This window comes from Lingula anatina, chromosome 6 (assembly GCF_051362555.1).
Source record: "Lingula anatina isolate TDL-2025a chromosome 6, LinAna3.0, whole genome shotgun sequence".
NCBI classification, from domain to species: Eukaryota; Metazoa; Brachiopoda; class Lingulata; order Lingulida; family Lingulidae; genus Lingula; species Lingula anatina.
The window spans coordinates 11149464-11174151 of record NC_141772.1 but is presented as its reverse complement, the minus strand read 5'-3'; the positions used below and the strand labels follow the sequence as shown (position 1 = coordinate 11174151).

General features: G+C 38.5%; 1 protein-coding gene across 1 annotated transcript; it reads left to right on the top strand.

Annotated features, from left to right (window-relative positions):
• The first annotated feature begins 2521 nt into the window (after positions 1–2521).
• LOC106155242 (calcium-activated chloride channel regulator 1) lies at positions 2522–24637 on the top strand. The gene is made up of 12 exons (XM_013529979.3): positions 2522–3116; positions 15773–16073; positions 16499–16782; positions 17864–17999; positions 18415–18539; positions 18781–19296; positions 19855–20094; positions 20329–20470; positions 20660–20809; positions 21119–21286; positions 21662–21880; positions 22327–24637. Exons 1-12 carry the CDS (start codon positions 2868–2870, stop codon positions 23244–23246), a joined length of 3450 nt encoding a protein of 1149 aa, XP_013385433.2. The 5' UTR covers positions 2522–2867; the 3' UTR covers positions 23247–24637.
• The last annotated feature ends 51 nt before the right edge of the window (positions 24638–24688 follow it).

The window sequence follows — 24688 nt, the reverse complement described above, 5'->3', positions numbered from 1 at the left end:
AGATTAAGACTTCTCGCGTCGCTCGTCCATTCTTGGCCGCTGTTGACGCCCTTTGTTTCACTGATATATCTTCCCGTTTTTTTATGATTTTCTCCAAAATTTTAACCGCAAAATTAACCACACCTGCATCAAATACCGGCAGCGCGTTCCGGTTTTTATCTGGCGTCGTATAAAACACCGTGACATTAACAACATAGCCGCCATCGGAAAACGATGCATTCAACATGATTTTGTAAAGTGACTTTTAACTAACAATGATAGGTTTAAATCAGCACTCTATTCTATGTTGAGGTGATTTTGTTCAATTATAAAGATCAATAAAGCTAAAAATAATCGCATGGCCTAACTTAACCTATCAATAGTTAGATTGATAAAAATGGCTAAAGGACAAAATAGGTTGCAGCAATTCTAAATGTCGTGCCATTAGAATATCCCATTAATTTTTTACGTTTATTCGTAAATTATACCATTAAATTATTAAAGCATCAGTCACTCACTACGCCTGCATTGTGACTGTTTCATCTTAGTGCCAGCCGGCATCACATAAATTTCCACTTATCACATTAAACGTTTTCTGTTTCTTATAGACCCTATTCCCATAGACACGATCGGTCTACGTGGCTCCACCCTACTCTGCGGGGACACTCGCCGAGTGCAATCAGCTTAACTGAATGACACATCTCTTCTTGTTTCAACGCATTCGCATATAATCACCAGGGCCCAGTTTTATAAAGGACGTTTAGCACTAACCAGTGGATAAATTCTCCTAACACCCATTAACTAAAAGATGGTTAAATTGTGTTTCATACACAGTGTTCAAATAGCCAATTAGTTAACTGGCCAGTGTTTAACTGGATAAAATAATTATTTAAAGGTAAATTAAGCAACGGTCTGTTTAAACACTGTTTATGAAACACAATTTCATCCGTCGTTTAGTTAACGGGGTTTAGGAGAATTTATCCACTGGTTAAAGTTAAACACTGGTTAGTGCTAAACGTCCTTTATAAAACTGGGCCCGGCTTTTCTGTATTCTGACTAACGCAAGGAGGTCACACGATAAATCGTTAAACTGATTGCATTCAGCGTGAGTGTCCGCGGAGTTGGGTCGATCCACGTGGACCGATGGTGTCGGATGGGAATGTGGCCTTGATGTCAAATGTGACCATATTCTATCAGTGATGAAAGTCTTTGAAATCTCATGACTAACTGGAGTTCGAGGGTGTATATTGCCCCTAAAAGCATTAATTGGTATGCGCAAGGATCGGTCCCTGTATCGGTCACGACTTCAAAAAGGTTTAAATAATCTCAAAAGCACCTAACCTTTAAAGTGGTCAGTGTATTGCGTAAACATGGATGCCTCAAATTCTCATATGAATTATTATTTTTGATGACATAAATGTTATAAGCGCACACCACAGAAAACATTTGCGCTAAGTGTATTAAATAGATGGTGTCGATACGTTGCGAATGAAAGAACTATTCATTTTTGAAGTTGACTATGCCTTTCCCTTTAATGTCTTAGACATATAAAACAACTCATAATAGCTATTACACATATCTTTATCTGTAGATTCAGTATTTTCAGTCATTATGAGAGTAATCCTGTCGCACCGCGCCCACCCTCCAAACTAACATATTTATGAAATCGATATAGGGACATTTGACAGTACAATACACGTAGCCGCCAAGTGAAAAAATGTCAATGTTGACATAAAACAGGGGTTTGTACACAATGCTTCCTACGTGGCGCTCCATCATTGTGTTGATTCTGTCAAGTTCATTGGCTGGGGCTTGGGCAATTGGAATTCATATTCATATCATTGCTTTATGCTATAACAGAAAGTCCAAGTATTTTTTTGTAATTCACGTCACGCCGAAGTCGAACTCCTGTGAAATTTGTATAGGCCTATTTATTGGGGGTTATTTCTTGTTTGTATTCTAGAGCTGACTGGCTGAATGAAACAACATACATCCACCCTACACAGAAATGTCTAGGCCATACAATTGTTTAGTTGGCTGTGCATATCGACATTTTCATTGGTTATTTTCTTTTGGGAGCATGGTCATTTTGATGTTATACTGTAAATGAAATGGCCAAAAGACTTTTTGCGTAATTCAGTTTGAATATCAATTCAAGTTGTAGGTGCCATTTGCAAAGGCCTTTGTTTGATAGAGGGTGTGGCAGCTCTTTTGCAAAGCATATCAAATAATTATGAATACAGCGTTATTATTGTTTTGGTATGTTAAAATTTCTCAAAGTGTAAATAAAAGAACTATACAAATATGCACATTTCCTAACAAAATCAATTGAAATTGATTTGGCCTAGGTTTTGCATTGTGATTTTACTCATATGCTTGTTACATGTAGTTTGACAAACTCCTTTCACTTTCTTAAATCCTTTGCTTCAAAAATGACCCCTTTTCCCCTAAATTTTAACTCCGTGCTTATTCACGAGACGTGAAACGTTACTTTTCTCAAACGCCCTCTAGCGGCGTAAAACAATCAATTGAGATTTACGACAATGATCCTTAGCGAGTCACGGCAGCGGAATGAAACACCAAGTGGGCAGATTGGCTTATGAACGCTTGACTGACAGGTTAGAGAATAGCCCACTTAAACTGACAGAAATAAGTACTGTGCGAGAACGCCCGTATGGTTCAGTCAGCCTAGCGAATCCGACACTTTAACATAAAATCGGTGTACATGTAAAATAGCTGCAAGGGAGAGGTGGGGCGAGAGTGAATACGTTACGTTCTAGCGTTAACCTGTTACCCATACTGAAGTGAGACGTGATTAAGGCGACAGTCGCCTTGGACTGAAGGGTCCCGACGGATGTATTGATCGGGAGTGTGTACAAACACGGACAATGTGGACACACTGTATAAACTGTATAAAGAGAGGGAAAGTCACAACAATGTCTTGGAGGGGGACTACGACAAGGCGGATATCTACCAGTACACGTGTGACTATGATTTTCTTGTTACTTACCACGGCGTTTCTCGCCGCGGACGCTAGAAAGAGCAAAGTGACGTTGGTTAATAACGGTTACAAAGGCCTCGTGGTGGGAATACACAGAGATGTGACGGAGAATCCAGAGATTGTCAACAAGATTAAGGTAAGATCCACTCAGTTGACAGAACAGGTATTCCCTATATACCACACCCTAGTCCTTGTACTGAGTATACACATGTGATTTTTAATATCTAAGGGATACACCCTAATAGCAACAATTGAGAATCAGTTAATAACGTTTCCATTTTTGATGTGACTAGATAAAATTTTCAAAATATGCATCAAGTCACAGTCTACCGTATTTATCTGACAATAATATCTTACCCTAAGGGCATAAGTATTGCTTTGCCATTAAAATGGACGACCTACAATAAGATGGTGGCTGAACCCATTCTTGGCTATCTGAATAAAACATTCGAGCCAATGTGGCCATTCCAATACCAATAACATCGATCAGCTGATTGCCTTTGGTCAAATTAACGGCTATTACTTTTAACTGGCCACAGATTTCGTGTACAAGCAGAGTGCCAATGGTAGTTTTTACAAAGTGGCTGTGACCTCCTGCCCAGGCGTGTTTTTTATTCCCTGTGATAAAAGAAAAAAAAGCGAAAAAGTAACACAAATAAAATGTGAGATCTTTTTTTAAGTTTGCTTGATCTGTAAGCCCTTTTAAACAACAACTTCAGTAGTAGCAACGTACGTGGTAACTTGTTCGAATCACGAAAGATCTACGTACATGTGCCATATACCATATTTGCAAATAACGAAGCAGAAGGGTCACTGTTAGAGACGAGAGATAAAACCCGGATATTCAGTATTAATTATTCGCATCATCTTTTCGACTCTGAGAATTTCCTATGTGAAGTACACGCAAATATTTGGTATAGGTATCCCATACTACAAAAATGGGTTGTTGACAAAATATTCCGCCAGCTACGATGATATATCGTTCGTGATGTTATCAGCAATCTCACGTTATGGCACCTGAAAACACGGGAATGCATAGTTTCAAATACGTACAATACAAATAACTGCAGATTATTATACAGGGAAAGGAAATGGGAACTATCACATGCTAAATCTCGAGGTCCACCACAAAGGTACCAGCTATCTGTCTATGTGTTGAGTGTGAAGTGGGCGGGGCCAGGCCCTTGGGGTGATGCCCCCCCTGATAACCACACATTTCCCTAGGCTCCATATAACACCGTACAACATGGGTGATTATAATGTCTTTAATAGTGATGGTGGGACGAACGTTTACGGTTTATTACAGGCTTCGGGTTGATAGAGGCGGAAGGAAAGACCCCCCCTCCCCCATCTTCTTACCCCATCATCTTCCCTGTAGAGGACGTTGAAAAACATATATATATATATATATATATATATATATATATATATATATATATATATATATATATATATATATATTCTCAGGCATTTATGATATGTGTATGTGCACAAGCATCTACTCTACTCTACTCTCTCTCTCTCTCTCTCTCTCTCTCTCGCACACACATTCACACAAATGTTGTTTTTGGCTGAGTGAGATTTTATAATCCAGTATTTTAAAACTTGAAAACGCAATTCAAAAATACCCTGACATGTATGTAAAATCCATAACTAAAGCAAGGACCGCTTTGAAAATTAAATATAATGTGAATTGATACGCATGACGGTTTTAACGGCTTGATCCTAAAAATCGTGGGCCACTTTTATCAATCAAAATTGAATTATTTTCTGACTGCGAAAAGTAAACACTGCAACACCCTGTTGTTAGTTGTTCCTTATCAGAAAGCTTCCGCCTTCTCCCGTATTGGAATTTCTATTGGTTTAATTGATTTGGGAAAAGATTTGCCCTGGTCAGCGATTTCATCCTGACATGAAGAAATGGTCATTTTTGAAGTAAAGATTTATTTACACAAGAAAGATTATTGTCAATAGTTCAACAACAAGACCAGATTGGACATGGTTTTATGTGTAGTAAACGTGATAAAAAGCACGCGACGTTAACAATGTTTTCTTTATAAAGTGTGTATCGAATGCAAGCCCACACGTCATTCCATCGACGACTCACCGTGATAGGTTTTCGGAATTTATACTATAATAATAATAATAATAGTAATGATAATAATAAAACATGTGCCCACAAACAAATTTGAGGGATGAGTTCAAGAAAAGCCCTTTTCGAACAAAAGTTCGATAGTACCACATGAAAGGCATTAAGAAAAGAAGAAGATGACCGCTTTCAGAGACACGGGTGTGGGAGGGTTAGGAAGTGGGACTTGGCCACTCCGCTTTCTATCTCTCGAGCTATCGGCTGTCCACTCTCAGACCACAAATCCTGACAGACAAAAAAGAAGAAATAAAAACACTGGCCCTCGAATTTCCACCACACGACTGGGGTGGTCTGGTGAACTTTCTTCACACCCATTAATGACAGAAATGTTGGTATAACGTACCCTTTACCAGGGTGGCAGATTATATAGGGAAAAATGGGGAAAACCAATGACCGTCTATTTATCTAAAGGCATATCTGTGAATATTCTGTGAAAAGTCAATCTGTGGCCCTGGTAGAGGGTGGGTATAACGTAAGAGAAGTGTACCAGTGTAATGCACAATGGGGGAAATACAGGCACGAAGAAAAATACCACTGGTCTGGGTCCTCATTGGGGTCTTTCCCTCTATAGCCCAGTTATACATGTATAAGCCTATACTGTGGCTGTAACCGTACCTTGTTCAAATTTGACCTCAACCTATCACCTTAACCGGCAAATCTATTCTTCTCCCAGAAAGAAAGAATAACACAATGAAAACCTCCTTTGTGCCACAGAATGTCTTGATTGAGAAGAATGGTCGCCTCTCAGTTCAATAAATTCACCTATTTTCTCCTTTTCGTATTCCGCCCACAGACGGTTTCTGTTTAAATTTGGATCACCTGCAAGACAACAATTGAATAATCATAATATTTCTCGTGTAATTATTACATTCGTTACAGAGTTGCGAGATCTAGATAACACTTGAGGGCAATGGTGCAAGAGAAATACACACGTTACTATAATGGCAGTTCTATATCGGTGGCATAAATGTAAACATTATTGCCATTTTGTGAATCCATTCAATTCCAGTACTGTGGGGTGAATATAAACGCAGTAGAGCATACACAGAGGTTTGGCATACCAGTAATAGAAATATAAGCCCGTATGTACGACACTTGAAATTAAGACGTTTGTATCACGTTTGTAGGATATCTTTCACTCTGTATCAGCGTGTCACGTTTTCCTTGTTTGGCCTTAATTTAAAACCTAAAGTGTTTCCCTGGGTTTGCCCAGCTACATTTACCCGTATACCCTTTACCAAGGCCACAGAAAGAGTATTTTCCACTACATATTCACAAATATTACCGTAGTTAATTATGCGCAGCGAGAATTTTTGCACAGAATTACACCAATGACGTCATCGCCCACCTGATAGAGAACAAGTACATTGTCCCTCTTCGTGCATAAAGTACCAGGAGAGACTTTAAAGCTAGTCCAAGTATCCTCACAATTGCCTATATACAGTATACTGCACTCAGTACAGAAACAAAAACCCCTTGTAATAAAACGATAATATTCAATTGTACAATTTGAATTTGGATGATACCAGTACATTTATAATACTAAAATTATAACAGTATAAGGGCATCAAATATTTTTTTTAAAATCATTTTCAAGAACAAGATAAAATTGAAATTTATCAATGCAGCTCCTAAAATCATAAATTTTCTTTAAAGATGGAATCACCCTGGGAATGAAAGATTTTGAGGATCTCGCAGTTCTAAGGTTTGGCATGTTAAATTTCTGGGAACTTTGTAGATTATAAAATTGTTCACCCTGTTTTGGTAAAATGCGTTTTATAATGTGGTCACAAATGTAGATTTTTGCAGCATTCTTTTATACACCTCAACCCGCCTACACTGTAGTAATACGATAATGCTTGTGGTATCTGTCATTTCTCTTATTTCTATCATTATTGTCATTTCTCGTCATACCTTCATTTAACAACCCAGACACATTGTGCAGGCATCCTGTAGCGCACATTTGCAGTATATTTGATACTCGAAATGACCATTATGATTTGGCCAGACAAAACATTTAACCACCCACCGAAATCCCATTGTGCACTGCTTAATGTGCCGGACAGGCTCTGCATTATGACATACATAATGTCACAGCCCGTCAAATATTTTGACGTACCCAAAATGTTTTACGTATTACATTCGTATTTATTTTGAATGACCATTGCTGGTCAAAATAGGAATACAAATAATTTTGGGCTCAAGTATAAAAGGAAACGCTTGTCCAAATACGACCGTTGGTTTTATTGTCGTGATATGACCCCTTGACCAGACTATTACAATACATACTCTTCCCGGTGTTTTTAAAACTTGTGTGTTAACAAAATCCGTTGACGGGGTAAGAAAACTTCATTACTAAATCAGCGTATAAGACTGAAATAGACACGGTGAATTTCAGTCAAACTTGGAAATGCTCTAATAAATTTAGCCGCTAACCGGGCGGACGCGCGGTTAATGTAATGACGGGGAGTGGTGTCCAAATTACACCCGATAAACGCCAACAATTGATCTCCTGACCCAACAAGACACGCCGAACAATGTATGGCATTGCCGTTTTTATCTTATCGTTTCACTTCATCATAATATGCTTTTAATAGAGAAGGTAGCGTTCTCTGCTGTACTCCTATCCCCAGTGGTACGGCGTCGCCTTGCCCTCGCATTCCTAAGTGTGAGTAATGACTACTTAAATATGTGGCCTCGTGCACCTGTATCTGACGTCACACCCACCCCCTCAGGCACATATTGAATACATGGTTAGTGGTAGACTATATTAGAAGATCCTTTTTATACACACTTTTATTTCGAGTAGACGCTCGGATCGTAGTAAACATATTTTAGGTCCAATCTTATGAAAGAGTAAAGTTATACGATTTTCAGGTTTCACATTTTTATTGTCATTATTGGTGATTGTGATGCCATTCCATCCATGCTACACTGCAGTATACTTGATATTTGTATACTTTTAAAATGACTAAATAGTGCTACCTTTGAGAAAATGAATTGTTATCAACAACGATTTTAAAAAAATCCTTGAAAAACATGAAAATGATGCTGAGATGGAAATGACACCGCAGCGTAAAGCGACGCTCGCCTCTCCATTCCTTCCCTCTCTTCCTCTTACACACTCACATTAGAGTTTATATAATTTAGTAATTTTCATGAATGCCCCTGAGGAAGAGCAGTCCTTTAGGTGGATCCGTCATTGACGTTAAACGTATGGGATGTGAAACAAAAGTTTCTATGATATCACCCCAATATTAGAGGTTGTAACGGAAAATCCTCCGGCAACGCAAATTAGTCTATTAAGCCTAAGATCTAATAAATGGTATATTAGATCTTAGATTAAGCTATCGGGTAGTGTCATATCACATGTAGATGTACAACTGTAAGGCTAATGTGTCAGGAAACAGGTATTTTCTAAATTACAGACTCCTGCAGAACACTAACATAGATGTATGGTGATCTAATTCAACACATGTACAAATGACACGAATAAAAGCGTAGGGCAAACGCTTGACACAAACAAAAGCACTATGCGAAGCCAAGTTTTCGTGATGAACAGACGAATTATTTGATCTCAAGTATTTTGTGTGACTGATATATGCCTTGTGGCAACTATAAACAGATGTCTTTGTCCTCTGCTCATCTTCTGTGCCATTTTATAGATTCGTAAATACATTGCTTTGCGGGTTACCCCTTTGACTGCAGTACAGTATGTACATTTTCAAAACACAGCGAGTTAACAAAAGAAATTTAAAAGAACCTAGGGCCTAGATTATACGATATAAAAAGAGAAAAGAAACAAAACCTTAACCTAGACCAGGAAATGCCAATCTGAATCACTATACTAAATCAATGGTTTAGTAATGTCTGCAAGTCGCATGATGCACTGATTTAAATGCTATCATATGAAAGATTTATTTCAAATTCCAAGTGGCGTATTTCTGTGATTGATTCCCCTTACAGCAAATATCAGTCTTCGTGTTCTTAATGATTGGTTGCATGAAGGTTTAATGTGTCACCTGACGACATGAGAACGACAAAATGCTTTTAAAGACCACGATTACTTAATTGTTGTCGTACAGGGGTAAGTGAACAGTGCGACAAAAGTCCAACCAGTTTTTATAGAGCACTTAGGGCGATTTCTCAACAGATGCGTTCGTTCGTAGAAACTGGGATCTCAGTTGAAACTCTACCTCATATTACATGTACGTCAGAAGAATTGTACTGGGTTTGTTACAAGGACGTATATTGAATATACGTCCTTGGTTTGTTAGCACAAAGAAAACTGAAATATATTTTTATGTAGACTTCAAATAGCCTATACTTCACAGAACAAATGGCAGACTAAGTAAATGTCATGACAAGATAGACGTTCGTTCAAATATTATCAGATACCAGACGGTAAACCAACATTAAGTTTTTCCAAGTGCACTTCCTGCACAATCGCTGTCAGTCAAATACGGTGCTCAAATTATTACACTGGATGAAAATTGTTGGGAAAGTTACAAGGCAATTTTTTTAGCATTCAGTGTACTTGGATCTTTTTATTCGAAGAACGTTTTATTTTTCTAGGAACTACATATATAAAAGTGAAATAGCCAACACCAACCTTAACCTTAATAACGCCTATCATATCCTTGTATAAGGTTCTATTTTAAAGCTCTACTTTATCCTTAGAACTGATTCACTGTCTAGAGACAGGGACGCCTTGCCATGGCTTTTATCCCTGTTTAAGGAACCAAGAAAAAACGTCCTTAAAGCTTTGTTCAGCAAGGATTTCTTAGCGTTCAAAATAACACCCTATCTCTTGACTTAATTTGATATCTTTTTTGTCGGGTTAAAGGGTCCCCGCCGGTGAAATGTATACAGGTATTGTTGTAAAGGAGTGATTCTGGTATTATTGTTGTCCTGTTTAGGGCAAGATTGTCTCTAATTGTTACAAATGATAGTCTTAAAAGTTAAAAAAGGCATTCTTCTTTTGTTAAACTGGGTGCGCATCGATGCGTGGCGTTGAGAACCTCAACATGAGCGTTGAAATTATACCTTTTCTATACGTTAAAGAGTGAACTATTGCATTATTAGGCACTATTTCTCTCAGTCTTTTCGAAGGGTAAAATTATTTCAGTTGTTATAACCAGTCTGTAATATATAATAGCCCGAGACATGATTTATTCGTTTCAGGTTTTAAGTCGTGAATTTGTTCTCATTTATGTTTGTAATACAGGTCATCATTATTTCAAATTCAGGAAAACCACCATTTTACACGGTTTGGTGGTGTTCCTGGCAAAAACGGTGAATAATTCAACAAAAACGAATGCAAAGCTTTAATCTCTCTCATACAGTAAATAAAACATGATCATAACATATGTAATATTTTAAGTGCGTGTTTTTCTCACACTTCACCAGTAGTTTTTCAGTAAATCTGATGTCCCAGTACTTGTCGACGTCGGCGAAAATCAAAGCAAATTTAAAGCTCCGTGATATCATTGTGTAGATGTGTCCGGAGGCGTCGATCCCATACTATCAGAGTTTTGTGTGAATAACACCAAAATAATGCCTAGTATTATTGGAGTATCTCTTTCCACGGTAAAATAAGTTATTCGTAACAGAGGCATTATGAGATAAAAATCAAATGCGAAAGGACCATATCCACAGTGAAATATTTACTCAAATACAGGGAAGCTGTAAGGTTTAGTGAAAAACGTCACTGGGGAAGTGTTTATGGTGTGTTTCTTGACTTGGCGGCGCCATTGAAAAAGCACGTTACGTATCGAGATAATAAAATTTAGTATTAGGAAGTAATAAAGGAAAAATACTTCTCCCTGAGTGAAAAGAAACAGCACCCCTCAAGGCTTAATGTCGATTCTTTCAGGTACCTGACTTTACAGAGCATTTTTATCTCATGACGAACCCAGGAAGTATTGAAACGCAAAATAATAAATGTAAAAGGAATGTTGACTCACTTAATAATCGTAACTGCAAGATCTGTTTTCTTTTGTAATGAAAACAACGCCTCTTTTTTATGACCTTTTGACATGCAGGTCATCGATAATTTGAGGGAGGTAATCATTGAAAGCGTCGTTGTATTTTTGTTTTTGTTGTTGTCGTTTTGCGTGATATTATGCATTTTATTTGTTAGTCAGAGTCGATTATTTTTTGAAATATTTATTCAAGAAAAATATATTGTATTTTAAACAAACACACACCTGTGGCACACGTAATTTGTAATGTTTGTCGTTAAAACGTTTTCTGCTGCAAAGATACCAACATGTACAAGTAACTATATATAACTAAAGCCAATACACCCAAAAATCTTCCGACAAAATTGAATGTTATGCCAATAAGTCCAACCTAGGCCAATAAAAATTGTAACGGAGCTTACTGAATATTTTGCTACTGATAATTCATTTGCCAGAAAAAAACAAGGGCCTTTAACAGTAAATGCTATTCAGTTTTTTTACAAAGACATTAAATGGTATTTTAACTTCCCTGTTGAAATGGAGGAAAGTGTCATGCCCTTTTTAGTGGGGGTTTTACCTAGCGGTCTCTAGTTTACGGAAATCAAGATAGCAAGCTATAATTCAGTTCATTATTGATTTATATTTCAGGCAATGTGCAACGATGGTGTAAATCTGAAAAATTGTAAATCGATTAGACTTTTATTAATTGATAGGATTTACTTAATCAAGGATCGAAAGGCCATCGATATTGTCACCAAAACGGAATAAAATCAATCAACCAAGGTCTCATTTTTTCTGTAAAGAGTTAATTTGCCGTCTCACTCGACATATAGTAAAATAAATCCTGTGTGCCGACAATCGACGGCTTTCAAAAATGCCAGAGGGCAGATATTATCTTTCGATTGACATCATTTCTGCCACTTACAGTCATATATAAATACCAGTCAGAGCACAGGGCTAACTAAGACCAAAAGTCGACAAACTGTACTCTTCCCGACCCTTGACAAGGCATGTCTAAACTTTATGACATTGTCTACATGTACCCAGTACCTATGCGACGTATTAAATGTGAAATCAAATAGGTTTAAGTCTCGCGCCTGCTGCGAGTAAAATATTAGGTCTGGAAGTCTACAGAAAGGACATGTCCACATCTAGCAGCTATGCTAAGTATTGTCACAGATCTAGACTCTTGACCACTGAATAGTGGTCCTTAAATGTATACCAATCGATATAGATGTAGTGTAAGAGTGTGATTTGCGTGGAATTATGTTAGAGAGTAAGGTCTCTGAATATTAAGGTGTCCTTGCTAGGTATTTGTAATTGGTCAGACAGACAGCATTCGAGCGTGATTTATATTCATTGCCAGCAGAATTCTTCGTAAAATTTTATCCAAAAGCGTCTTGCTCTTGGTGTGTGTGTATGTGTGTGTGTATGTTTGAACTTTATGTACGTGTCAGCGGCCAGTTTATGCGTCCAGGGGTGGTACATTTTCTGATGCCCACTCACAAAATCATTGCTTGATATTACGCAACAGTAACAAAGCACGTTACCAATTATTGTACGGGTCCATCGAACCCCTGCAGTCGACTGTAAGGGTCATCGAGTATATTGCAAATACCTGGTATGTATATATTAAATAACCTGCACCGGGTTTTACATTGTTCCTCAAATACAGACAGCTACATATGTGGGTATTACGTGAAATCTGGGGACACTTTGGGGGCATTACCCCGGTATTACTGGAGCTCACTGAGAGACTGTACTTGACACTGTCTGCTGTATTATGTAATGCAATGCATAAACCCTATTAGTAGAAGTAATGCTAAAATTAAACTCTAGTTCAAATATGCGGGCTTTGTTTGATCAAGGAAGCCCTATACCTCCTTGGTTTGATTCAAATTGGCTTTGGAAGACGGTCATTTCGTAGCGTTTCACTGAGCTAGTTTTTAAGGCACGACGTCATCGCGGAAGTAATGGATATAATTCACTTCAACCGGTGACCAGAGCTCGCAGAAACCTGCCTTGTGCCTATTTGAATCCTGCATGATGACGTCACTAATTTTAGATAAACCTGACGTGAACCTGACACGAAAAATTCACAAAGTTCTACTACACCACTGCGCCTTAACACTACGTGCATTATGATCACAAGGTACCGCAACACATGAGCGGTTTTAACAGTGTTTTGATATTTGTTCCCACGATGTCCCTGGGTAAAATTGACATTGTAGGCATGCGGGTTTGGTACGAGGTTAAGAAAGAATCCTCATAAAGGAATAGTGTAGCCATGAAAGACGTATATTTCAACGGGACGGGGTTCTGAATAGAAAGCGGTTGTGACTTTTTCCTTCGTGGGATGAATTGTAAACAGGAGCCTTTTGTTTATGAAAGGAAAGTTTGTAACACACACTGTACACAGGGATAATGCTTTACCTTAAAGGCGCATTTCTGATGGCATGTTTGATATGTTTTTTGAATAGTGAGGTTGTAATGACGAGCTCCATGGGCTTTTTATTAGGTGTGAGTGGAAGACACGAATATTTCATGTTCGTGCAAAAATATATTTATATTAGTAAAAAAGCTATGTGTAAGTTATGACATGTGTTGATATGTTGAAAACAGTGCGGTGCTGTGATGCGAATTTTATGAGGTATAGATGGAACGAGACAGAGAGGTGGAACGAGAGAGAGAGAGAGAGAGAGAGAGAGAGATGCCCTTGCACAATGTTGAGTATCGGTTGTCAAACGGTATTTGAAGTACATTAAAAAATAATTGAATAGCGTCATGATATATTGAGATTTTGTTCGTCCTGGTGGTCTTTCACGAACCATATTGAACTCGGGTTAAAAACTGGGAGAAAGAGACGAGAGATCAGAAGTTCCTTTTGACACAAAAGTTTCTTGAGTCCTCTTCTTGCGGTCACCCCTACCGATACCATTATCAGACGGCAATATAGGGGATCTATCATACCGCCACCATTATGACCTTACCCTCTACCAGGACCACAGGTTAATTATGTGCACTTTTCTCCAGCAGAGAATACTGTCATGAATTGGTAGAGGATACGATGGCCTCAGATGGCTTGTGTGAGGGTGGTTGGATCAATTTTAGTCTTTGTTAAAAAATGAGACTTGGACGGAACTGTCAATAAGGGCACTATTTGTACCTGTTTCAATCTTTTGTTGCTCCCTCTACCGGCGTGCTGTAAAAGCATCAGCATACATATTTATATTTGCCAAAACGCGCAAGAGATTGACTTTGTTTTAGTATAGCTAACAACGATACCAACAATATTTTTTTTTAAATGAACAGTGATGATAAAAGAGTACAATCGAAAGATTAAAAGAAACTGAAGCCAGTGGTTTCCTAAAATATCAATTGTCTTGTAATGGTTACTGTATTTTTCATCATCACACTTACACCCCATTTCCATAGATTTTTACATCGATCTATCCCTGTGAGGAATCTCACTAGATTACTGTCAGCTTGGCCGGCTTAAGCGTCTGTCCCGCCTACTAAAAGCTGTAAGGGGGTAATTAACTATGGTGCACGCTCGGCTAACTGCAATTTAGCGTGAACCCCCAGGGAGTTAGGTCGATCTAAAACTTAATCTTTAGATCGATCTAAATCTCTGGGAAAGCACCCTTAATGTCTTCCTCAACGAAATGGAAAGTATTGTATTTACGCCTCCGCATCTCTATACACTAAAATGAAGAAAACGGAGTTATTAGAATGGTACAGCATTATTTTTTCTGAATCACAAAAAAAAAAAAAAAAAAAAAATGGTTCCGAGTTGTGCTTGTTGTTTATTGTATAGACCTACATGCCTACCCTGCATGAGTCAGGTATCACTTTTTAGATAAACGATATGAGTGAATGTGTGTCAGTCCTGAAATCGACTAGATTGAATGTCTTTTTTAATATATTGTTAAAGATACGATGCGTACAAGTAATCTTATTGATGACTGACATCTCTGGTGATATAAAGTATAATTACGTGTGGTTTTGCGATGGTTTTTTTCCAGAAAATGGGGGGATTGAAAAATTGTTTACCTGACACATTTGATTTAATAAAGAGACGACCTTGCCGCGTGATTAATGCACCATCACGAAACCGACGGAGTCTCGAACCTTTAACTTGGTACTTTTTCTTATGAGTGTTGACGCCTTCCCTGTTTACGACGCCACAATGCACTGAGCCTCTCGCCTCCATTTACCTGCACAATACCTTTCACTGCGACCTGATAGATTTACCTGTCATTTCCCAAGCTCCTTTAATATGTTCTCTTTTTCATCGGTCAATTCTTCCGATCCATCATAGGATCTATGACGGAATGCGAGTTTGTTTATTTCAGTCCTCTTGGGAAAGTTGCGTGGGAGGTACCATATTTTTTTGGGAAAAGTACAGCGCGTCACTCAACACCTGTAGTAAATGTCCGTAAAAGATACCAAGGCCTTACTTCATTGTCTATTACAATGTTTTGAAAAGGAGCGGTTTTACTGATTCACGATAAAGTTATACTTAGTTTACTATATCCTGAAACTATCAATAACCATGCAGCGCCAACAAGAAGAGGGCCTAGAGAGGCGTATTTCTGATTGGCTGTAAACTGATATTCCAAAGTATTGTTCCCCTCATGACAATAGATAATCTAAATGTTTTCTTTCTCTCGTTTCTAGGAATATATCACAGAATTATCGCGAGATCTCCTCCGGTCAACCAATAACCGTGCCTATATACAAAACGTCACAATTCTCGTGCCGAGCACGTGGACGACGTACACGAACTTTGATCGAGATGCGACCAGTGAACTGTTCACCACGTCCAACATCATCGTTGACCACGAGAGCGAGCAATATGGGGACAATCCGTACGTTAAGCAGGTCTTACCGTGCGGTGACCACGGGGAGAATATGCACCTGACCACTGGCTATTTATTAACGCCAAGGACGGAGGTGGAGAGAAAATTTGGACCAATAGGTATGTGATCTGGAAAAAAGCCAATATTTTCCATAGATTAACAGTATGGTATTTAATGAGCGTTAGGCCTTTATTTTATATCAGTTGATTTTCCCGGAAATTTCCTAGAAATTAAAAAAAAAATTTCGTAATCACTAAGATGATCCATATAAAAAACCATCCACAAAATTGCGATTAACAGAAAGGGAGAAGACACTGGTGAATTTCATTAATAATTAAAAAACGGTTCGATGGATTGCAACTTTCTGAACGATTCTGGATAGGGCTAACTTTGGTGAGAAAAGTAAAATTACTGCAATTTCAAGAAAAATGCAATTCATTTGTTACATAAAGGTCTACGACGCATTGTATATGCCTTTAATGAATGGCAGTACCATACTTGTATGTTACGGTCTCTTAAAACTCTATTTTTTCTATTTTTCAAGGAAAAACTCTAGTCCATCACTGGGGACACCTCCGCTGGGGTTTATTTGATGAATTCCCAGTGACCGCGGAAGGATATCCTAGATTTTACCATGACAACCAAGGCAATGTGGAAGCTGTCCGGTGCTCACTCAAGGTCAAAGGTCAAGCGGTTCAACCTTCATCGCAACAGCCGTGCCAAATAAACAGCGCCACTGGTCTTCCGTTCTCTGACTGTGTGTTTTCCACGCCAGACACTGGTCAAATGGCCACGGGGTCTGTTATGGACCGTTATTCTTTATCCAATGTAAGCATTTATTTTAACATAGGCAAAAAAAAAAAAAAAAAAATGAATTACTGGATGTATAGAAAAAGAGATAAACGGATACCTTTAGAAATGAATAAATTAATAAATAAATAAATACAAATGAATATAAAGAAGGATAGAAAAATGAATAAGTAAAACGGCAAAAAGGTAAAAATTAAACAAATGAAAACTAATCTCAAAAGCGTTGTATTTCCACTCAAACTCGACAGCCCAATGCACGCCTCATAAAATACGTATCAAAGCCAATAGGGCAAGTGGCGTGGAGCAATGGTGGTGAGGTATGAAGGGGGACTGGCAGCAACTTCAATAATTTGATGTCGAGGTTTGATTTAATGGCGCATCAGTTTATCTCTGGGTTCGGAATGGTTTTTATAGACATCAGTAACGCCATTAAACCGTGTGCGTGCCGTAACTGCATACTGATAAGTAAGGTTTGTTGCGTGTACAAGATAAGAAACACGGCTCGACACCCATCGTATATATAACAGCATGCATGTAACCAAAATGATTCATATCACGGTCCATCTGAATGTTCTCCTTCCGCAGACCTAGTTTCGGTTCAGGATTCGTGTTTGTTGATGTATAGCTGTTTGTGTCTGTTTGTGGGGACCCGGGAAGATTCTGTGTACAGATTTGTAAATAGTGAAAGTGAAATATTGCTTAATATAAATGGCAAGCGATTGTCAAGCTGATCCATGTCGTTGCACACGATTGGTTTGCACAAACATCAATCTTGAGTTTTCAAAGCAGCAGAAAACAGCAACAACGTACTAATAACTGTGCCTTCAAGAAAACAGTTTGTCAGCATTAAAAAAGTGTGTAATCGCGCTAAAAGACATATTTCTTGATTGCAACGATTTGTTTATATTTACAGTAGTCTGTCTTTTGGTGAGATGAAGGACACAAATTTAGTTTTCAATGTGACGTATTAGAGAGCCACACCATTATCCCAGTTGTTCATTTATTATGACATAACGACTCTGATATTCAGGGTGAATATGACAGCCTTGAAAGCAAAATGGTATTGCATCTTTTACAACATTTTACCTTTTTTCGACAGATATACACATTTTGTGATAACGACGCCTCGTCACCCAATAATCTTCATAATATCGAGGCACCAAGTAAGCAAAACCGATTGTGTTCCATGAAGAGTGCTTGGGAGATCATGCGGGAACATCCAGACTTCAAAGACGGTAATAAGCTTTTTTAACCATTTCTCCGTCCTTATTACGGCAATTTTCATCCACTTTATGTCGTAGTTTGGAGGTAACTGTTGGGTTTTTAATAAAGTAATGATTAAAGTTAATTATAACGGTTCCATTGCAATTTTTACGATTGTGAAATTCCTAGACAAAGAAACGATGCCATCACTGCCCCAAGTGAAAAAGAGTGATATTTTCTTATGTTGACACTAATTCTTTTTTGCTTGCGTTATGTTTCAATATCGGTATTTTTTATATCTGCTATATCTGAAATTCAAAATATATTGTATCTTCGAACATTATATTTACAATACCGCAGTATGGCCAAAGTGCGACATCGATATGAGAATCGGAAATATTGCATTCATTCAAGAGTATCAAAAATACAATGTTCATTTGTTTCTAGGTGTGAACCCTCCTCTCACGGATACAGAGGTGGAGGGACTGAATACGACACCCTCTTTCACGGTGGTCAAGGAAGGCAAAAGAAGATACGTCCTCGTACTGGACATGTCACACAGCATGGCGGAGGTACGGCTTATCAAGATGTCGATTTTAAAAAGATCTTCCTGTTTTTTTTGTTTTTTTTTTTTTTTTTTTCGTAAGAGGGTTAAATACTATTTTAAAGAAAATTATCGAGGAACGTAAAATGAGTAATTTGTCACAAATTTGACCTTGGAGAACAGCCAGCCTGTGTTTCATGTTGCTTCGAAGAATTTTTACTGAAAATACCATCAAAATAAATTATTTGTCAACCCTTCTTTTTTGTTAGAATAACCGTCTGATCAACATGGTCAAAGCGTTGCGAGACTTCATCCTGTACACGGTCTCCGACGGCAGCTACGTTGGTATCGTCCGGTTCTATTATAAGGCGGACATTTTGTGTCCCATGACGGAAATTACGTCATACGAAGTACGCTTGCAGGTCGTGGACACGCTCCAACCGGATCTCTTCCCTTACACGTCACTAGGCACCGGATTACGCAATGGACTAAAAGCTCTTGAGAATGCCCAGGATATCACTGTGCCAGGTGCTACTCTGGTTCTATTTAGTGACGGAGACAATACTTTAGAACCCGACATAGAGATGGTGCAGCCAGAAATTGTTCAGAACCAGGTATCGGTTGATACTGTCTTGATCACGAAAGAGGCCACAGATCACATGATCCCCCTAGCGGAAGACACTGGAGGCACGCCCCTTTATGCCTCAGAAGCACTTCCGGTGATTGCACTGACGGAGTCTCTGACATATGTCGTCACTTCTCGAGAGGAGTCACCAGTTTTACAGGTAACGCAAATGCCACTGACAATGGAACATTTCTATAACTATTGTCAATTTTAAGGACATTCCATTTGTCAGTCAGACACTGTGATGAGTTTAATGCCAAATAATTATTTACTATAATTGAATAGAACTTTTACATGTACACGTAACGTTACCTTTTGTCCAGTCAGTGCAGCCCGTTTTCTCTAGGGCAAGGTTTTACAATATGTCAGGAACGGGAATTTTCGCCCTATTCCTTCACAAACGAAACATTTAAAACCGCTAGTAGCGTTCATCAGAGCGTATGGTCCTGTCCTCACATTATAGGCTTAACAATAGAATTTTTTTAAAGCAAATAGTCTGGGCGAATTTATCAGTATTTGTATTCATTTTTGTTTTGCTTAACAAGGTCGCTAAATTTGTTTGATAATTCTTATTAATTCAAAACAGCTCAAGGAACATGAACCGTCGTCAGTGAAAAGTACCCTTAAGTGAAAACCACACTAAAAATATTATGAATGGATTATATCATATAAACATCAGCTTTTCACAGCTGCATTCCCGCCCCTTATACTCTTCCAGCTCCAAGGTTTGGCCATCTCCGTGGCTTCCTCGCAGCAGTTCAACGGCAGCGTGCACATTGACGAAGACATCGGGGTGAACACAAATTTTATTTTCAGCTGGAACCCCGTGGTGAACAACGAGGTCGTGAACGTGTCCGTGGTACTGACGAAACCAGATGGAGAGATCATCGAACCCAACAGTACAGCCTACAACCTCACGTACGGCTTCGTTACCATACCCATTGAAGGGCTGGCGATGGTATGTGGTCTAAGAAGTCGGAGAATTTTAAGAAGAGTGCGCATAATTGTTATAATATATAGAAATAATTAGTAACTTAACAGACAGTTTTAAATTTTTTATTCTCTTTTGGATAGATAATTAAAATCTGCAAATATATGCGAACTGGTCCAGAAAAAGGAATTATTAAACTTTGGCGTTAGTTGCAAAATGTCACCCTGAATGGGATCATAAAAAAGAAGCAAAATCTTCCAGGCGGGCAGATGGCAATACACTGTTGATTGCGATACCATAGATGAAATTGACATCAATGTCCGTGTGACGTCAACTGCACGTGATGGCGTCGACCCAATCAAACTGACGGGGGAAGTGAATGAGGGAAGGGTGAACTTTTCAGGTATGTTAGAATAATAAAATGACATACAATTTTCAAAGACAAAATATCGAAGATAATTGCATTGATTCAAACGTGCAAATTAAAACTCGCGTCTGTGACTCTGATATTGTACCTTATTAGATAGGCCTAACATGGTACTTACTTCATGCTACGTGTATATTACATATAGAGAAACATATTTTATTTCAGACCCAGATCCAACACCTATCATAATCCTGGCGGACCTGAGACGCAAGTTCTCACCGGTGGTGAACGCTAATGTCACAGCTACAGTAGACACTGACTATAACGCCACGTATTTACAGACGTTTACTCTTAAGCTACACGACGATGGTCTTGGTAAGTCGTATTTCAATCATTATATGTAATGATGGGGCGAGGGGAGGCACAGTGGGTCGCATAAACTGTATCTTCAAAAGAAGTTGTACACTCTTTCCCCTTTGTTTCTGTCGAAAAGAAAGAAATATATAAGAGGCAAAAACGACACAGAATTAGGCAATTTTCCATTCTTGTGCCCCACATACCAGTATTACAATAAAACTGTTCCAAGAGCGCAGTAATAGTGCTGTTGTACATGTACCTAAGATATTTCAGCCATGTTCATTTTTATCCTCAAATTGAAAAAAATGCGGTTTTATTTCACTTCAGGTGCTGACGTGACAGCCGGGGACGGTGTATACTCGGGTTATTTCCTGGATATACCTGACACTGGCCGTTACCGCGTCCGAGTGCTTGCCAACAACAACCCCAACACTGCCCAGCTGAAAGTTCACTCACCTCCCACGAGAAATGCCGTCATGGCAGAGGCCGCGGGAGGTAAGGACGTAGCTGTTAAAATCAGAACACTGGAAGAAGATGCACCAGTGTTATAAAGTTATGATGTTTCAGTATGCAATGTTATTTTCTAGCAAGGCAGTGATTTTAGGTCTCTTCATTCTATAAACGTTTATATTTTTTACTTGTATTTGTAGGTAGGTTTCCTAGATTTTCTTTAAATTTCGCGCAGGTTTCTCGTCCAAGTGCGGGGAAGTTCTATTTTGTTTTTATAGCAAAATATTCTACAAACACGTCTACCAGTTTAGATGCTAGGCAGGAGCGTTAATTAAGTCTTACTAGATTGTTGCGCGGATCTTTTCATTTTTAAGATATAGTCTAATATATATAGCAAGTTTACCTTTTTTAAAATTTCAGCCCCAGAAAATCTTCCAGTTACCTATCGACCGCTTGGTCAATTTGATCGCGCGGTGTATGCTGGGTTCGTCATAGTAACACTGCCATCTGGTGTCGAGATGTCTGACGTCTACCCGCCACTCAGAATTTCGGACCTCCGTGTTAGCAAGACTTCCTATGATAATGATAGCGTTGTGTTAATGTGGACAGCGTCTGGGGAGGCACTGGACAGGGGCACAGGTGAGTTGATTATTATTATTCAGGAGAGAGACAATTAACACCAATAAAAAACATGAAAGGAACAGTCACATAAATTAAAATAACTTGGTTCTATAGTAAGACCATGGAAATTACTTGCCCAGATTTAGAAAACATATTCTTAAAACCTAACTGCACTAATGATGCCTATTCTCGTAAATTTTTATTATATAAAACATTTTCACATAACTGATGCAAGATATACATATTTTGACAACTATACTTGATCTACTACAGATCATGATCTTCGTTTTGGTAACACGATTTTTAAAAACAACGTGAAGGTTTTGATAAAGTTATGAGCTTTCTTGTGTTTTGTTATAGTGATGACACAAGAAATTCGGAAACCTTTAACTGTTGAAATTGACATATTGCGCTATATTGTTCATTCTCCATTAGTAAATACTTGTTTTATACTATTTTTATAGCCTTGAAGTACGAGGTTCGATACGCAACCACCCACCAGCAGTTTCTAGACGACTGGGACAGCTGCACGGCGGTGACACCCGACATGGTGTCTCACGGAGACCTGCTCAATCCTCTACCATCTGGAAAAATAGAAACCATGGTCGTATCTTTCCCACCCTCGTACTCGACCAGAACTCTGGTGTTTGGTGTTAAGGCTCTAAATTCAGTGAAGAAAAGCGAAATGTCCAATCTTGCGTCCGCCATTATTCTTCCCAATTTGAATGCGACAAGTCCTGTTCCGACGGACAATCCGGTTGTCCAACCTGAGGATCCTGGTAACGATATTCTTATTATCATCGCTGCAGGTGCCGGCGGATTCCTCATTTTACTCATAATCATCATAGTTATCATTATTATTGCTCTTAGAAATCGAAGAAAACGAAGAGAAGAACTCGAAAGAGCCAAAAAGGATCTGGTAGACGGTAAGGAAATGGAATGTGGAGAGATGAATATGAATATATCAGTTCCTCCTGATATTTTGATGCGTACACCTAGCGTGGAATATCCAGATGGAATGGGCTACACTTTGGAATACGAATCTCATGAAATCCAAAAGACTTGGGGCATTTACAAAGGGGGAGGGGCTTTGGCACCTGATGGCACTCCCAAGCCACGCGATAATAAACGAGATCTTACCACCATTGAGTGGGACCAGCCTAATTCAAAGGAAGAAGGAAACTTTGTGTTTGCGGGACCAGGAATGGCCGAGCCAGGCAGACGACCATCGCAGCGTTCTAGGATATCCAATGGATCGGCGGTTGGGTCGCAGGCGCCGCGTGCGAGTGTCGAGGAAAATGACGTTGGTCGCAATAGATACGCAAAAAACTGGAAAAATGCCAGGAATTCCGCATACAGCAATAGATCATTTCAGCGTGATTAGTCCCCGCATACCACGTCTTCCACGCTGATTGTATTCGTCACATTTTGTCATATTTTCGTCATCATAACTATCATCCACCATTCCGACCAGTTCTCACTGGCTCTAAGGGCATATGGCAAAGTTTCCTTCACCCTGACGTGGTGAAATATATGTCATTTTAATTGCAATATGTCGTCATATACTTGATGCAAAGTGTTGCCTTTTTTATTTCGTATATAGTCGTCATTCATTTCACACTATTGACGGGTGATTTACTAGGGGCAATTATGATATTTAAAATGAAGATCCCTTCAAGGAAAACGTACGTAATTTCAGGCGTCAAAACGTGCACTGATATTATCAAGATTCCTCAGGTTGAAGACTCTTTGATAGAAATTAAGACAAAATAACAAAGTTGCAATTGACAAAAATTTACCAAAGAAGGGCTATTATGTCTTCTACAGTGTTTAGGTATTACTCAGTAAAGCATGTGTGCAGGCACAGGTGTATTTTGTCCAATTAACTCCATACGTAGATATACTCAACTTATATATGCGGTATATACATGTATATTAAAATGTGCAATCAACTTTATATGAACATGGGTGTTGCCCATTAATGCCGGTCCAAAGCACGTTTGAATCCTTCTATTTATGTATTGTCGCTAAACCTTTTTAATGACACACAATTTGATGTCGTTTTCGACATATTTTAAAACTGAATGAATTCGCCATTGGTTGTGGTTATTTCTGTGCTCTCTAGTAACAAAATGAACTGAGGAGAGGGAACATCTCAATGTGCATGGTTTAGAGCGATGTATACAGATTACACTTACTCAATATCAGGGTAATTAATCTGTGTGTCTGGCTTGTTTATCGAAAAGCAAAACTATTTCATGGCGTAAACGGTGTAAACAAAGTACATGTAGGTCTCATTCTTTAGAAAACTTTGTTTCCTGTCACTTAGCGATGTGACTGCTTGTGATTTACTTAAGTCAGTACTTGGGTGGTGCCCTATTGTATTGATAAGCTGATGGGACAATATATTTTACACCTTCTATGTGTTATCTAGATAATTCCATAGGCACATTTTATAGCACACTCGTTTTGATAAGATGATACACTTGATTGTTGTGTGAATGTTGAATCGTAATAATTAACATACATTATTATAATTCACTCTCTGGTAGAATACTCCCTTTGAATGTTACCTAAACGATAAATCCACGTAGTTTATTATGTTTATAGTGCTAAAACGTGGTGCAAGATAATAACACACCGTAGTGATGATTAAATCTATTATAGGTTTATCTATGAAGTTTATATATGTACATGTATAAGGAGTTCCCGATGATTCAATTTAATGTGATGAGATATGGGTGCTATATAATAAAAGAAGTAATTTCTATACCATATGGTGCGTGATTATTTCCTGATACATCGATCATAAACTGCTTAAATTAT

Coding starts and splice junctions, on each gene's coding strand:
- LOC106155242 (XM_013529979.3), top strand. CDS start 2,868: ATGTGGACACACTGTATAAACTGTATAAAGAGAGGGAAAGTCACAACA. Junction 18,000..18,414: donor ACATCCAGACTTCAAAGACG/GTAATAAGCTTT, acceptor ATTTGTTTCTAG/GTGTGAACCCTCCTCTCACG. Junction 21,287..21,661: donor CATGGCAGAGGCCGCGGGAG/GTAAGGACGTAG, acceptor TTAAAATTTCAG/CCCCAGAAAATCTTCCAGTT.